The 17,225-nt window shown below is 38.5% G+C and overlaps 1 protein-coding gene across 1 annotated transcript; it reads right to left on the bottom strand.

Moving 5' to 3' along the window:
* Positions 1 to 236: 236 nt before the first annotated feature.
* On the bottom strand, positions 237 to 16,475 carry DEPDC7 (DEP domain containing 7). Its single transcript, XM_045808543.2, has 9 exons — positions 16,331 to 16,475; positions 7,351 to 7,741; positions 5,633 to 5,760; positions 4,614 to 4,803; positions 2,273 to 2,484; positions 1,366 to 1,508; positions 1,052 to 1,177; positions 878 to 956; positions 237 to 557 (listed from the first exon to the last, which is right to left on the bottom strand). Exons 1-9 carry the CDS (start codon positions 16,401 to 16,403, stop codon positions 364 to 366), a joined length of 1,536 nt encoding a protein of 511 aa, XP_045664499.2. The 5' UTR covers positions 16,404 to 16,475; the 3' UTR covers positions 237 to 363.
* Between the last annotated feature and the right edge of the window lie 750 nt (positions 16,476 to 17,225).

Here is a 17,225-nt window from a genome sequence, read left to right as displayed (position 1 = left end):
TTTCTATCTTGTATCTTTAAGGAGTACCTCTCAAGGTAAAAACTACACCCCTATTAACTTGTAATTACAGACTTCCTTACTATTTAATACTTTGTTATGTAAACACCACAGTGTCGTATTATTAAGTTCCTACGATGTTCTTTAAAGTATTGGGCACAGTACTTATATATCAGTTCACCCTAAGGAGGTCAATACTTAATAGCAATACACCATCTAATAGTTTCAGACACGGAAGGTTATACAAAAAACGTTTTATTAAGTACAATTTCATATTTAGAACATCTAAAATTACAAATGGGATTAGATATTTAGGATACATAATTTATTCTTAAAATACATAAGTTATATACAGACATTAAAAACTCAGTCCCCAAAATACTCAATAAAGATGTCTGGATGACACTTATAGAACTGACCTAGCAATTTTTTCTTCTCTTTAGCAGACAGTTTTGAATCCTCATCAATAGTCTTTAGTAAATTCATTAGTTCATCCTTGGTTGTCTTCTGTGTATGGTCAGAATAATCACTTTGATCAATTCTCTGGCAATATATATATCCTTTATGTTTAAAAGTAAAAAGTTCAATTAATGAATCTATTCCTCAGATTTAACTAAAAAAAAAAAATTAGCTATATTTTTACATTTATATTCTTATTCCCCAGCTTGTAAAATGCATTGAAGATGCTAAGCACTGCTGACTTTCTAACCCTGGTCAAGTTACTTTTTGACATAAGGAGGCTCTCTGCTAAGTCTGGATAACTCCGAGGAATTTAAAGTTTAGTTGAAATTAAAGTGCAACTACTTAAAACAAAACACTTTCAAATAAACACTAGGAATTTATCTCTGGAAGATCATGAAAACTGTATGTCTCAGATTACCTGTGTCTCTATTTGGATCTCTTCCCTTCTGAATGGCCATGAGCTTAACACTAACAATTTTATGTAGAGTTCCTGGAATCTTTAAAAAAAAAAAAAAAAGGAGGGATACAGATTATTCAAATTGAATCCCTTATCTATTACATAAGCTCAACTTGATTACTTTCAGAATTTTACCTTAAAAACATCTTTTTGATGATCCATTAAAAAGAGTACAAGAAGATCAGTTTTGCCTTTGGATAAATTTTTATTGTCAACAATCGCTTTTGAGAATATCCTTTTCACAACCATTCTGTTGTCACTCTATAAAAATAAAACACACCCAATAATGTATATTTAAAAGAAGGAGTTTAATAGAAAAGGCAATGTTGAATATTAGTAGCCATTACTCATTTCAGCATACTTGATACCGATGTGAAATAATTTGACATGTGGGTCCTGTAAGTACTAAGGCTACTCGAATACGATTAACATTTAGACAAAAGACTTACTTCTTTCTGTAATTTAAATTCAGAAGGATGTGCTGCAACAGCCATGAAATACAGCAGTCTTCTAAATTCTTCTCTATTTTGGGAGTCCAAAAGCTTTAGAAAGAGCTGAGTGGCTTCTAATGCTATTTCAGTCTTCCCGTTCACTTCAGTCAAAAGAAAAAAACTGCTTTTAATTTTGACCAAAGATGACTAAAAGAGGGAACAAAACTCAAGGTAAAGCTGAAGCTAAACGCTAAACTTACTCAAAACTATTTGCAAAAGCAAAACAAAACAAAATGACTAGGAATTACAGTAAATGACCAATACCAACCATCAAGGCAGCCTATTCTCAGACTGGCAACTGATACCCTAAATCCTTGTCATGACTATCTTAGGATGTTAAATCTAACTCTTGGCTTTGTAAATAAATTCCCAGCCTGCTTTTCATTAATTCAACACGTTTCGAGGATACACTATGTGTAAAGTACTGATGTATCCAACTCTACCTGAGAAAAACAGAATGGATTCTCTGGAACCCCCAACTTGTTTTCAACAAACCATGTGGAACAGTCCAGCTCATTGGTAGAGGGACAGAGTGTCCGCCATTTTGAAGACAACGAAGTAGGGAGTGTGGTGGTGTGGGTAGTGCTTTCTAAAGAAGAGAACTGCCAATCTATACCTATTAAACTTCCAGTGAATGAGGGCAGCGTTCTCCTGTGCGAACCAGAAGTTCCTGCATAACTTTAGAGTTTATTAAAGGCTCCTTGCAAATGAGACCTAGAAGTTTTGGAATAAACATACTTTCCATGGATTAATCCAGATTCACATCGAGTTTGAAGCAGTGCCATTTTGGTTCATTCTGAGGATAATTAAATTTTCCTGTTTCCTCCAAAAGACAAATTCCAGTAGCCAGTAAGATCTTACTTACCTAAGAGTTCTGCAATGCCATTATGAACATCAGATAAGTGATTTAACAGAGGTTCCCTACTACTGTAATATTTGCCAATGGCATCAAACACAAGTTCTTTCACTAAGTCTATCCTATCTGGTTGCTCAGGAAAGTTTCTGCTTATGTCCACCACCATCTGGTCTGGAAGGTATTCTAAGCAGTCAGTTGCTGCAGAGAGCCATTCATCTTCCCTACGGGGGAAAAATTATTTAAAAAAAAATTATTTTAATTATTTTAAAAAGCAAAGAAAAACAAATATACACACAGTACCTAATTTACTACCTCTTTCAAGTTTGCCATGAGGATAAATTTCTTTACACTTAGATATAGATATGTGTAATTATTTTTAAAATACAGCAAGATCATGTATGACAGACAAAAAGTTTGGCTTCATATGTCTTCTTTTGCTTTTTGAAGTGAAAACAGAAGCTATCCAATACAATGTAAACTGAAAAGGATATCAAAATTCAAAGTCTACTCTTAAATTTACAACAGAGGCCCAGAAACTCTAAGTTACTTGCTCAGGGTCCCAGTTAGGACTAGATCCCAGATCTGACTCCTAGGCCAGTATTTTTCTAACATGATGTGCTGTACTTCAGAGCTCTGTGATCTATTATCTCTCACTCTGGCTAGGAGAGAACAGAGGAAGATAAGGTAGGGTTTCAAAAATAATTAAATATTAATTTCCATTTGTAATAAAATGCCACTTGGGTAACTTCAGAAAAATGCTACATTTCAAGAAATAGAATTCTAGAATAACTTTTAATATTCAACTTGTTAATATACATTATATATTTTATATGTAGTTTTAAAAAAGAACAATCCTGTGCTCTGCTATGAACCCAGGACGACTAATTCTCCCACCACCCAGGAGCATTATATCGGGCAGGTCATGTCACCTTTCTGAGCATCCGCTTCAAGTTCACAGTAAGATGCAGTGAGGTGATATTGAAGGGCACTTCTAGCACAATTTCTAACTCTGTATTTAAAATGTAAGGTAATTATAAAATGTCTTCATATGTTACTTTAGGTTGTAGAACTATGGGGCACCTGGCTGGCTCAGTCAGTTGAGCGTGCAACTCTTGATCTTGGGGTTGTGAGTTCGAGCCCCATGACAGGTATCGAGATTACTTAAAAATAAAATCTAAAAAAAAAAAAAAAAAAAGAACTAGATTATAGAATAGGATTTAAATTTTTTTTTTTTTTTTTTTAAGAATTATAGGTATGCAGGGCACCTAGAGACTCAGTCAGTTAAGCGTCTGACTTGATTTCAGCTCAGGTCATGATCTCAGAATCCTGAGATCCAGCCCCACCTCCAGCTCCATGTTGGGGGTGGAATCTGCTTAATATTCTCTGTAGCCCTCTGCCCCTCCCCCACCTTCAAAAAAAAAAAAAAGAATTATAGGTGTGATTTATTCAATTTTATTTATCTTTTTTTCCCCTCAGTTCTCATGATTTAAATTCTTGTTGAATAATAATCCTCCTATTATACACACAGTTCAATAACTAGTATGTTGGGATTAACTTTTTTTTTTTGCTTAAGGTTTTAAACTACCTTTTGATAATCAACTATTAATGGTTCATTGGACTGTGGAAATTGTAAAAAAGTACTGAAAAATATGTTACGTTTCTTTTAAACATTCCCATCTCCCTAACTACTGAACACGATCTGCTGAGGCAAAGCAATTAAAAAATAAGCTAGAAAATGCAAAATTTTAACCTTTAATAATTTTACTCAGGAAAAGTATCGAAGGTTTAAGGAATATAGAACTCTTCCTTAAGGGGAAAAAAAAATCATACTTCCCTTAGCACCTGAAGTTAAGCCTTCACATCTTAAGATTTATATTCAGAAGAATGATAGTCAGATATGAGAGCAAGAGTTACTGTCATTCCATTTCTTTAATAAAACTAGTTAATTAAAAAATACATATTCGAGATATTCTGGAGAAGCATAAAAGTATAGATAGTCAAACGAGTCTAAGAATTTGCCAAATCTGTTACTTTTGTTCCAGATTCCTTTAAAGACCAGAGAGCCCTACATTTTAACAAAGATAAGACGATGGACTATAATCATTTTCACTTGATGTGCAAGTTATGTGAGAAACAAAAATGCAAACATAAAAATAATGAAAATTACATCTCTTTCTAATTTTGACCAAGGTAATTTTGTTCTTCACTTTCCCAAGTCCTGATAATTATCAACTGACTAATGCATATCTGATTCTGTGGACAGAAGAATTCAAAAGATTCTCTTAAAACCATTATCTACGATTTTCCTACAAAACACTCAAATTATTGAGATAGATGTATTTCCACATACTGAGAGTCACTGTAAGCCTTAAGAATCCCTCGATCCAGGTAGTTACTGCTGTTGACCAAGTCAGGTTGTCTCTTAGGCTGAGGAGCTTTAGATACAAACTCTTGCTGTTTGAGTAAGGAGTCAAGAAGTGGAAGGTCTACAAGCTGCAGTAGACGTCCAATTGTTTCTTCTTGCCATACTTCATTAATAACTACACAGGAAAAATGACAAAGTGAAAAGTAACCATATTTACTAATGCTCACCATGATATTTGTCTAGGCAAGTCTAAGGTATAAATTTGTGGCAAAAAAAAAAAAAAGAAGAAAAGAAAAAGAAAAGAAGAGGAAAAAAGTCAACCTTACTTATGAAGTGGTTTCTTATGACAAAGTGAAACAATTCGAGATTTGTTTAAAGTGTAGGAGAACAGACTTTAGACAACAGGAATTCTTTTCATTCTTTTACTGTAAAAGCAATATGGCAGAGATAAGAGATCAAGTCATATAACATGTTAATAAGGACTTTGGAAGAAAGAATGATTCATTATTCAATCTGAAAACTGGTTTGAAACTATTGGCTGCAGATTGTTCCACTCAGGGTTTCCACAACTGGCATGGGGGAGGGAAGGTGGAAATCAGTCATTAATCTGCATTCCATCGCGATAGACAAGGAAGAACATAAGAGTTCTGTTAATGTTTTAATGTGATTTTGAAAATTTTATTTAACCTAATAAAGTGTTAGAGAAAGAAACATCTGAGAGCATATTTTAAATAAGTAAAAATCTGCACGCAAAACACTGCAGATTTGAACCTCTGCCAGCTGATAGGACAAAAGTCAGTGTTCAAGAATTGCAACACTGATCTATTTGTTAAAGATAATAGACCTCTGTTAAAACTTAATATAAACAGCTTTAATACACAGTGTACTCTTTCTTTGTGCTCTGAATATTTAAATTCTAATAAAGGTTAAGATTGAAAAGTTTTAAATAACTAATTTTATCTGAAGTTGGTCTTCTATTTCTTACTTGTATCATCTTTACTTACCTTGTGGAGACAAGGTTGCAGAGATGTTTACAGGAGGGGAGTTAGTAGGCTCTAAACTCAGATTTTCCCACAGGTCCTCTAAACTTGCTGATTTGATATCAGATGACTTAAATAATGCATCTGAATACCTAAAATGAATTTATTTTTTAAATTAATGTTTATTAGTAAGCCCAAATACTTAACTATCAGAGAGCTGAGTTTCTACAAAGTTTGTGTATTTCAGAGCAAAAACACAACAAATGCAAATTCTAAGAGTAGAATACAAAAGCGTCCACCTTCTCTCTCTCGAGCCTAAATATATATACTCTAAATTTTTCCTTTGAATATTTTAGATTTAAGCAATTTGATGACTAAAATTTTTATCTCCAATTTTAAAACATAATCCCACCTTCATTATGCTTACTGTTTTTATCAGTTATGTCTATTTCTGGGGCATTATTTGGTGGGTAGTGCTCATTTTCCAAATATAGACCTATAATCCTTTACTTACAATTCTGATACCCCAAAAGCTATGAGAAATCTAAAGTTTATTCAGAACTCACATGGTGACAAAACCTGTCCTGAGACTACCAAAGTCTTTACTTATCCCAGTTAGTATGAGTATTTTGTTTACTGCAGAAATATTAATGCGTTTGGTTACCAGATGCTCTCCCAGATCCTTCTAGGAGTGTTATCTAATATATCGTCTCTGTACAAAATTATCTTTTTAAAACCTCCAAAGTTCCAAATTTCTAAATGCACGTGGCCTCAAAGGTTTCAGAAAAAGAATGTGGATCTGGAAAGCAGTGATTTTGCCCTATCTTACCCTCATATATCCTTCCTATATAGAGAAATAAGTGTTATCATCTTTTAAATAGAGAGTCTTTAAAGTTAAGACATTAAGATATTTGATACACCAAATACACTAAAAATACACAATATTTGGTACACTATACATTAAAAATAATTGAAAGTCAATAACACTAAAACTCCTTGGGTCACATCCGAATTATAAGAGCTTCGGTTACACGGTCACCTCTACAGTTTAGCTGAAGGAAATAAAAGGGAAACGTCTTATTTCATGACAAATAACCAAGTTAATTATGTACTCATCACATACATCCATTTCAAGCCCTGGGTTCTACAGTGCTGTCCCCCAGGCTCCCTTGACATGATTCCTTCTTTACCACCGCTGCTCACTTTACCCTCATCTGTAGACTGGAATAGATTCCTATCTGGCTCTCCCCATCAGGCTCTCAGTATGGCTGCCAGGATGACCTTTCTAAGACACACTGTCATTTTCTGTGGCCTCCCCAACACCTGTATGATTGACTGCAGTGAAACCCTCTGCAATCTGGGTCCCACCTGCCTTTCATACTTCAACATCTGCCATGTCCTGGATTCTTGTGATAACCCACTTGCCTCCCTTCACCTTTTCTGTTCTCATACCACTTTGGGGATAAACTTTCTAACATCTTTTTTACACTATAATTGAAAATTGAAGCAGAAAAAAATCAAAATTTGTTGACTGTTTCTGATAAATATAAAATACGAGTAGTAAGAATTCCAGGAGATAGCAAATAAACAGAAATTAACTGTATTTTATCAAATTTCCCCACAGACCCAGACGTTGGCCTAATTTACAATTCCCAAAATAACATAAAGCCAGTCAACCTCTCGCTAAAAAGTAGATGAAATCCTGCCAATATCCCCAGGATAATCTAACATTATATACGAACCTGGAAGGCGAATATAGTTTATTCTCTTTGCCTAACTGACTGTCTTGGTTGGGTATGGTTGTGAATCTATAAAGGCTGCAACTACTATCTTCAAACGTAGGTTTTTTGTCTTTTCCAAAGACTTTGGTTGGAACTGGTTCAAATACTTTGTAGTCCATAAGTGCTTGACACACTCTCACCACTTTGGCCCGAGGAATATCTACATCACCGAAATATTTATGCTGAATTAGGTGAGAAAAAACGACATCCACAGCTTCCGAACCAACAAAGCAGTCGTTGTGTCTTTTTAAATGGTGTCTTCGCTTTTTCACCTCCACCTGTGTTTGAAGAGTGTTTATGATGCTGCTCCACACATATGTGGCTCCGAATGGTTTCTGGGCCACACTGAAACCTGCAATGGGAAAAACGCAGAGTAACCTCGTTCATTTATAATCGGGTCGGAGCAATCCTTAAGCAAAACGTGGCAATTTCCAAAGTTATTAATGAGGAACAATTATGAGGTCAGCTCGTTACTGAACTTTCAATCAGGAGCAGCTCATCTACAATGTCGTGCCTACTGTATGCTGAATACTGTTCTATGGGCTAAGATACATCGGTGAGCAAGATAAAGTCCCTGATCTCACAGACCTCTTACTCTGTGGGAAGATACAGACAGTCTGTACGTGTTGGATGAATGCTAAGGAGAAAAGTAAAGCCTGGTGAGGAGGAGAACACTATTTTAAAGGGGATGTCTGGAAAGATCTGAGAAGGTGGCATCTGAGCAGAAGACTGAGTAAAACCAGGAAGCAACCTATCCAGATATTTGGGGAAAGGGCAGAGAGAACAGAAAGAACAAAGGCCCAAGAAGTGAGTGTGGTTGGCCAGGAGAGGAGGAACAAGGCCAGCATGGCCTGAGTGGGTGACCAGGAGGAGAACAGTAGGAAGTGAGATCAGAGGGGAGTGGAAATGGTCTTCGGGGTGGGGGAGTGCAGATCAAGCAGGTCCTTGTGGCAGTTACTAATTATGTGCAAGGAACTCTACTGAGTGCCTCACATTTAGGTCATTAGCAAATGAGGTAGATATAATCTCTATTTGAGAGACGGAAAATAGATTCACAGAGGTTCAGTGTAACTTCCAGACATTATATTCTAAGAGGTGCTACTGGAGTTTGGCTCATGGTCTGTACCATTTTAAAGCACTTATCGGTAAATAGATGTATAGTTATAGACACACACACAGAGGTTGGAGTAAACTAATATTTTTAAAGCTTCCTATTATGCAGGCTTATGAGTTAAGTACTTTGTAACAGGGAAAACTGGTTCCTGCCCAATAGGAGCTCACAACCTACCACAAAGATAGGAAAAGCACAGAAATTGAGCAAGGTTTTAGCCAAACAGAAAAGAAAGAAAACATGCTTCCAAAGATTTATCACATTTTTCCTCGTTGTAATAAACGGATATTTGGCAAAGCTACAAAGAAAAGGAGAAACAATTAAAAGGAAAAAAATGGCCCTTAGTTTTAATAAGCTGATGGAACAGAGTCCAGCTAATCATCAGCTTGTTGGCTGGCTGGCTGGCTCTCTCTTTACATAAACACAGAGTACGCCTTTTTATGTGTTACGCTTTTCAATGATCCTCTGGATATTCAGTGGTTCTAATTTTTAAGCCCCCAGCTTTGCTAAGTGTATTACTTCCTTTATTTTTAGGATACTCTGACAGAGAAGTTGAAAACTTATTACTTCCCTCAAGGTCACGTAAAAAGGAAAACTATGCATCAGTACAACGTAAGGAATAAGGGGAGCTATAATTAAAGAAACTGCTACCTGAAATTACCTTCCTGCCTTTTTAGATAAAATAGAATGTATGAGATGAAGACAAAGATAAGTTCCTGAAGGACATTAAAACGCCACTTAATGTATTAGGGTCATAAATTTTAAGTGGGTCATTTGGAATTCATCTGTTATATTATAATAAATAAAAGAATCACAGTAAACCATCACACTGTATTCACTTATACTGTCATTTTGTAGCTACTAGAAATTTTAACATCTTCACCATGAAAATCACTAGCATACACACAGGCATACAGATAAAGCCCTTTACTATTTATTTGTATACTTCCCACGCCAAAAATAGATGGGTAATTTAACTACCAATTATTGTGTTAGTTTAAAATAATCAGCAAGACTGTTTTTATATTTTAAAATTCAAGATACTTCATAATCCAGTACTAAACAAAGAAGACAGTGATTGATGCCTGTTTTCCAAATGTCATGTAAGCAGTTTTAAGGACTGAATTATGGAGAATCAACTAGATAAACCAAGCTGGAAATAGATTTACTACTGGCACAGTATTTAATATCTACTGAATAAAGCCAGAATGGAGCACTTAATGAAATCTCAAAATCTGTCCAGGTCATTCCTGGTGTCTAGAACCCAGGAGTAGCTGCACTGTTTCCAGTCACAACAACTAAATAAAAGGAATGTTCACAGTTAATATTCTTAACTTCTTAAAATACTAGAGATTATAGCTGAGATTTAAATAAATTTAATGTATGCTCTTTAGTCTTTTTTCAAGTCTTCATTATATTATTATTAACAACTAATGTTTGAATACTTAAATATGACAAGCTCTGCCTTCTCTTGTTTAATCCTGATAAACTTCTCTGAAATACTTATTAATAATCTTAATTTGAGGAAATTGAGGCTCCTGAGTTAAACCCAATTTCACAGGTAGTAAATATATACTTTTTCTAGGACTTAAATGTAAATATATTAAAAGTAAGTCACTGGACAGTTTTATTAGCATCAACCTTTCACTGAAGGCTTGGATTTAGTGAAAGAGCTTTAAGCAAGCCAATGAGATTAGAAGAAACAAACTTTAAAAACTAAAACTAAAAAAAAAAAAAAAAAAAAAAAGACTGTGAACCCTTAACAAAGCTATTCAAAAACAGCAGTCATGGGTGCCTGGGTGGCTCAGTCGGTTGAGTGTCTGCCTTTGGCTTGGGTCATGATCTCAGGGTCCTGGGATCAAGTTCTGCATTGGGTTCCCTGCTCCACGGGGAGTCTGCTTCTCCCGCTCTCTCTGCCCCTCCCCCCACTCCTGCTCCCACTCTCTAATACATAAATATTTTTTTAAAAAAGCAGTCATTAAATAAATGAATAAATAAAAACAGTAGACATTAGTCCTAAAATAAAGTAGGATATCATAAATTCTATAATATATACTAGTCTCAGTACACAGGAATAGGAGAGGAGAGGAAAATAAGATTCAAGCTTGTAGAGATCAGAGGGCCTTTTAAGTAGCAGTGAAATAGGCTGGTAATGATATTAAATTTGAAACACCTCAGTCATAAGAGTTGAGCTACAAGTAGGTAAGTAAGAAGGTTTCAGTGACATGGGAAAGGCTAATCTTCGAGGGGAAGGAAGAAGGATAAATTTCCGCATATTAACTTGCTGCTTAAATATGGGAAATCAGGAAGTTTTGCAGGTTGGATAACACAGCATAAAAGATTAAAGAACAGGTTAGAGCAGGATGGTAGGCACCTATGAACCACACAATGTTTCCAGAGTCCTCCAGGCATGATACAATTCAGCCCTTTCAGGTCCCCTCTGTTCTCACTGACCATTAATTCCCAACATTGCATCCTGGGATATTTCCCCTCAAGCACCACCACCCACAGACCCAAACTAGCTCATGTTCATACAGATACTTTAATACATAATATACCCTGCACTTGACAAGTACATGTGCCAAAACCCACACCAGGATAACCTGTTTTTTTTAATGCTGACTTCACCAGTTGAACACAGATCCCCCACATGCTGGTTTGAAACTTATTTATCATCATCTAAGAGCTGAAATGAATATGGGTATAGCAGACCATAGCCCAGTGAGACAAATTACTGTGACTTCTAAATAGGGTTCAAGAAACCAGAAGTAGACAAAGAGTGCTTTGTAAATCTAGCATCGGAATTTCAGCTTCAGCTTGTCCCCAGCTCTCACTTGCATATGAGCTAGACATTTCTTTAAAAGTCATCACTATCTAATTACTAGTGATGCTCACCTTAACCCAGGCGCCCCAGTCAGTTAAGCGTCCGACTCCTGATTTTGGCTCAGGTCATGATCTCAGGGTTGTGAGATGGAGCCACACATCGGGCTTTATGCTGGGGGTGGAGCCTGCTTGAGATTCTCTCTCTCCCTCTCCCTCTGCTCCTGCCCCAACCCCCTCTCTCCCCTCTCTAAAATAAATAAGATAAAATAAAATAAAATAAAATCCATCACTATCTGCATCTTGATGCTTCCTTATTTACATTTGGTCAAGAATGTTCTAAAAGCATCATGATGAAAGGATCAAAGATTCTAGAGATTAGCTGTGATAACCTTGGATAAGAGACTTAACCTCTATAGGTTGGTTTCTTCGTTTACTGATACAAGAGCTGAACCCTGTGTTTAAGGTTGGTTTCTGGTCTAAACATCTGATTATAGGATTTTAGAGACTGAAATTCTACCCATCTCCATTTAGATATGGACATTGAACACCACAGAAAATATGGTAAGAAATGAGGCATAGGAACAAATGTGACCTTATCAGATAAAAAGCTTTTTGGAAGGTGGCCTAACAAGAGGCTCAGAAATTGTTTTAAACTAGATCTATAACATACTATACATGCTCGTAGGCGCTATATGAAGCTAGGCTAGTTAACATTCATTTCTCAAGCACTCATCTTTATTAGCTGGAAAGCAACAGTTACTTTTCAAAACCAAGACCTGTCCTTTGCATGTATTTGAAATCTACCCAAGAAAAGTTCACCAACAATAAAAGAGTTGAATTTCTAACGTTGAACTCCGATATATATATGTGTGAAACTAACAATTATCTTCCCCTTCCATAAATACACGCTAAATAATCACGTTATTCCCTAAAAATCAAGTCATAAGGGAGACGTGTCAAGAAAGTACATTTACTCAAAAGTTACAAAGGGATAATCAGCTTCAACTATAACCTGTGCGACACATCTACTACAGCCCTGCTGGTGAAACCTATTTAAAGGCAAAAACGATTCCATAATCACTTCAAATGAGCAGGATTAGTCACCTCCTTAGAAGATCATATACACACTATAAAAGTGGATCCCAATGCAAGGTAAACACACACAGAATTATGGCGAAAAAAAAAAAGCTACTTCGAAATGAACATGTAACAATCTCCTTTTCATTCTCGGGCATTAGACTGCCCCTACCCCACGGGGGGAAAAAAAGAATTCAGATAGCTCATGTTAGGCAGTTTTCCACAAAACTTGAACAGTGAGTTAGTGCCTTCTTTTTTCAAATGTCCTTATAGTTTGCAGAAGTTCAAATTATTTAATTGCCTTCTAGACTGCCTCACATAATAGATTTGGTTACTCAATACTTGTGAGTTGTAGATGATTGCCAGCTACTAAAAATTTGTAAAGGAGGGTTAATGCAGTGGTTCTTAGTGGATGATTTTACTCCCAACTCGATATTTGGCAATGTCTGGAGACATTGTTGGTTGTCACAAGCTGAGGAAGGAGAAGTGCTACTGGAGTTCAGTGAGTAGAGGGGCTAGGGATGCTGCTAAACACAGGTGAGCCCCCACGACAAAGAAGATGTCAACAGTGCCCAAAGTTCAGAAACTGTGGGTTAATTGAATACTATTAGGACACGGAAACTTGTGTTAATGCAGCAGGCACAGCGCTAGTTTCTGTGGATACAAAGAGACAAAGAGTAAGACAAAAGCATGAGTGTTGGAGTCCCAGATACCTGGGTTCTATTCTCAGCTCCATCATTTACTAATAATGCAATCTTGGGCAAACAGCGTAACTTTTCTGTTGCAAAAGAGAGCTAGGTCCACTTCTCTCAGTTACTGTGAGAATCACAGGAGACAATATACGTGAAGCGGCTACCATCAGTACCCAGCAATGAACAGATGTGTAACTCAAAACAAAGTGGGAAACTGTCACAGTCTAAAAGAGCCTAAGGACTCGATGTAATGTAATATCCTGAACGGGAGCCTGGAACAGAAAAAGAACATTAGGCAAAAATTAAGGAAACCTGAATAAGGTATGGACTTCAGTTAGTAATTATGTGTTACCATTAGTTCATTAATTGTGACAAATGTAGTACACTAATGTAAGATGTTAATAGTAAGGACAAAGGAGTGAAGGGCATACGGGAACTCTATATACCAACTTCATGACTTTTTTGTAAATCTAAATCTATTCCAAAATTCTAAAAGTTTATTTTAAAAATAAAAAGAAAAGGGAAGGTATCTTACTTCTTCCTTCCTCTGAACTAAGGGGACAGAGTCTCTACCTTCAAGGAATTTATCCTTTAACTATTCACACCACCTGATGATGTCAAGCTTTAAATAGTATTCAATAAAGACTGCTAGCAGATAAGACAAGATGTGTCACATACCAGAGGATTTAACTCTTCATCAGAAAATTATATATAAATCCTAAGTCATGTAGTGGCTCAGTCAGTTGAGTGTCTGCCTTCATCTCAGGTCATGATCCCGGGATCCTGGGATAGGCCCTGCATTGGTCTCCCTGCTCCACAGGAGGCCTGCTTCTCCCCTCCCTCTGCTCTTCCCCCCATTGATGCTCATTCTCTCCCTCTCTGCTCTTTCGCTCTCAAATAAATAAAGTCTTAAAAGATTTAAAAAAAAAAAAACCCTAAGTCATTTAGGATTAAAGAGAATTTAAAGAATTATTTTTTTTCAAGAGGTTTTAAAACATTACTCACAGAATTGTCAAGACAAACAAAAAGAACTACATCTATTGGACATTAACCAAAACCTTATGAAAATAGATAAATGTAGAGAACTGAGTTTTTGGCATTCAAATAGGCAGCTGTGACTACATGGGAAAAACTTGCTATACACTGATACCAATATGCAACGTTTTTAACTGCATATTGGTTTTGGTAGTCCAAATTTGTTTTCCTCTTACATGGTATTAGAGATGTCAGGCTGAAGCCTGGGACTACCTCTAAAAAGAAGGCTGCAAGTAGGTAGAGTATGTAAAAGAAATCTCTTCTAATAGGAACAATTTTAAAAGAGGTTAAGAGAAGTATCCACAAAAGTAGGCATTGGCCCCTACTTTAATTCATACAGATTAATGAGATAGCATATGGGAAGTACTTTGAGCTCCCTGGAAAAGTGACACCAGGTGAATTCAAAGAATTAGGTTACAGTATGAAGGGATAACAGGATAACATACCACTTTCTTCTTTGTCTCTATTAAAAGGCAAATGTCTTCGAAGTACATGGTGAACAATTAGCTTATAGCATTTATTTCTTCTACATAAATCAGGTCCCTGGTCGTTACAGCCCCTTTAGGGTCTCTATTCAGTAGAGAACGAAGAAGAGTACAAAGCTGCTTGCCAGAACACACGGAAAGCCAATAGCAAGGAACCAAGAAGTACAGGCTCCTATTACTGTGCTCCCTGGGACTGTGACAGGGAACTAAAAGGTGGAAGAGGGATTAACAAATGCTAACAGGTAGGGTTCCAACCCCAGCAAGCAAAACAAATGAGAAAAGGCAGTGGACCCTTCCACTGCACCTGCTGTGCAGGAAACTGGTCTTTTCCTTGGGTTCAAATCTGCTAACCAGCACTTCAGCTCTTCCCTCTGACAGTCTTGAATACATATTCTCTTGTGCCATCTAAGAACCTGTTCACAAATGCCCAAAGCTCAGAACTGGTATTTCAGCTGTTAGAGAAGACAGGGCGCTATGGTTGTAATCACATAAAAGTTGGCAATTTCTTTCACTCAGAAAGTAAGCCTAAAGATTTCCCAAGACTGTTTCCAACTTTCAATTCTCAAATGATGAATGAATCCCTCCTCTTCACAACGTAAAACAAAGAGAAATTTTGAATGTAGCCATCATATGCTTATCTGAATTCTCTAAATTGGAGGAGAATAAGGTCAATATTATGACCGTTCCTAGAAAAGCAGTTCTCTATCACAATTCATCATTAGCATTTTGAAGATTAAAAGGAGCATTAGTAATTATAAGTCAACACAGGACTAGAGCCATTGAGATGCACCCAAATGACCTAAGTCAATTCACTGACTACTGTCTTCTTGAGGAAGGAGTCAGTTTCACTGGTAGGTATTTTCCAAAGGAAAAGTTTTTGTCAGATAGGGAACCTATAACACCCCACGCAGCAGATACAGAAAGGGGGAAAGGTTGTAACTTCTCAAGAAAGGGGAGGAAAAAAAAAAAAGCTGTGTTATGTGAATACCTTTACTTACTGAGTTGTGATATGCCAGAATCCGAATTTTAGAACTGATCATCCATTCCGTTCATTTGTTTGGAGATTCAAAGAAAGCAAAAGGCTAAGCAAATTGCCCCCAAGGATATGATTAACCTAGCGGCAGTATTCACCAACGTCTCTCCTAACGTCATATAACCATTAAAAAAAAAAAAAAAAAGTTCACAACTTCTATTCACTGAAATACTGCTTATCCAGAAAATTTAACGAACAAATACTTTTTATGCCAAGTTCCTCCCCTCGAACGAAAACCACTCATCACTCCCAGGAAGTCTGGAGAAGAGAGTGGGCAAGAGAGGCGCTCGGTCCCTGGCCATATTGTGGAGTCGAGATTTGTGGTTGGGACAGAAGGCAAAGAGCCATCCAAGCCCAGATATACTTGCTACGAGTAACGACGTGGAGCCTGTCTGGAGACCTAGTGAGAGCGCCTGGCACGACCGACGAGCGCGCGGCGAAGTTCAAGTTGGGGAACCAAGTAAAAAGCTGGTCTGTGAGGGCGGCGGGGTCTGCCCGCCGAAGCCCACCCGCGGGAGAGGGACCCCATACGCCGAGACCACGGGGTGCCGGCCCGAGTGGCTACAGCTGCGCCCAGCCCGCTGGACCCGGCGGGGTCCCAGTCCCGCGCGAGAACCGTAGCCTGAGCCCCCCCGGCCCGCCTTGAGACCCCCACACGCCCCGGACAGGGGTCTTCAGCACCCACCGGGAGGCCTCTGCGCCGGGCTGTGGAAAGCCGAGAGATTCAGCGCCGCCGCCTTCTCCCGCACCGTGGCCATTGCCGTGGCGGCCAGGTACCCAGCTCCACCGACCGCTGCACCGCGGAGTGGGCGCCCGCGCCTCGAACGCCAATTAACTGGCCCGGGACGGGGCGGGGCTCCCGTCAGGTCCCGCCCCCGGCCGGCCCGGCCCGCCCAGGGCGCCGCGCACCACCCGCCACGGGTCACGTGTGCCCGCCGCGGTAGCGTGTAACTTGCGGCCCCGCGGGCCAGGAAAAGGTGCGGCCCCCCCGCCCTCCCGGCCTGCGCTGTTCAGTCGTGATGTGGGCGATAGTCAAGTAGACAGCGTTTCGGTGTGGGCCCCGTGACCGGCGCCGACACCTACGCGGCCCGCTTCCCACCGCTGCTTGGCGTCTCCCAGGCGCTGGCAGCGGTTAGTGCCCCGCAGGCTCAGCCCACCTGGGTGCAAACCCTGTCCCACCGTTGATTAGCCCTGGGACTCCGCAAGTGGCTTAACTGCTCAGTGCCTTCACCTGGGGCGTGGAGTTTGGTTTTTTTTTTTTTTTTTTTTTTTTTGTTTGTTTTTAAGTAGCCTCCACACCCAGCATGGACTCCAACGGGGCTTGAACTCAGGACCCTGAGATGAAGACCTAAGCTGAGGGGCGACTGGGTGGCTCAGTTGTTAAGCATCTGCCTTCGGCTCCGGTCGTGATCCCAGGGTTCTGCCATTGAGCCCCGCATCGGGCTCTCTGCTGGGCAGGAAGCCTGCTTCTCCCACTCCCACTCCCCCTACTTGTGTTCCCTCTCTCGCTGTCTCTCTCTGTCAAATAAATAAATAAAATCTTAAAAAAAAAAAAAAAAAAAGACCTAAGCTGAGATTGA

This window comes from Ursus americanus, chromosome 24 (genome assembly GCF_024610735.1).
Source record: "Ursus americanus isolate L20-20 chromosome 24, mUrsAme1.1.p, whole genome shotgun sequence".
In the NCBI taxonomy this organism is placed as follows: Eukaryota; Metazoa; Chordata; class Mammalia; order Carnivora; family Ursidae; genus Ursus; species Ursus americanus.
The sequence above is the reverse complement of the archived record's forward strand: the minus strand, read 5'-3'. Positions and strand labels throughout refer to the sequence as shown.

Excerpts from the sequence above, each read along its gene's own strand:
- DEPDC7 (XM_045808543.2), bottom strand. The coding sequence starts at position 16,403 with ATGGCCACGGTGCGGGAGAAGGCGGCGGCGCTGAATCTCTCGGCTTTC. Across the intron at positions 7,742-16,330 it reads CCCGGCGCAGAGGCCTCCCG|GTTTCAGTGTGGCCCAGAAA; the intron begins GTGGGTGCTGAA and ends TTCCCATTGCAG. Across the intron at positions 1,509-2,272 it reads TGGCATTGCAGAACTCTTAG|TGAACGGGAAGACTGAAATA; the intron begins GTAAGTAAGATC and ends TTTTGACTGAAG.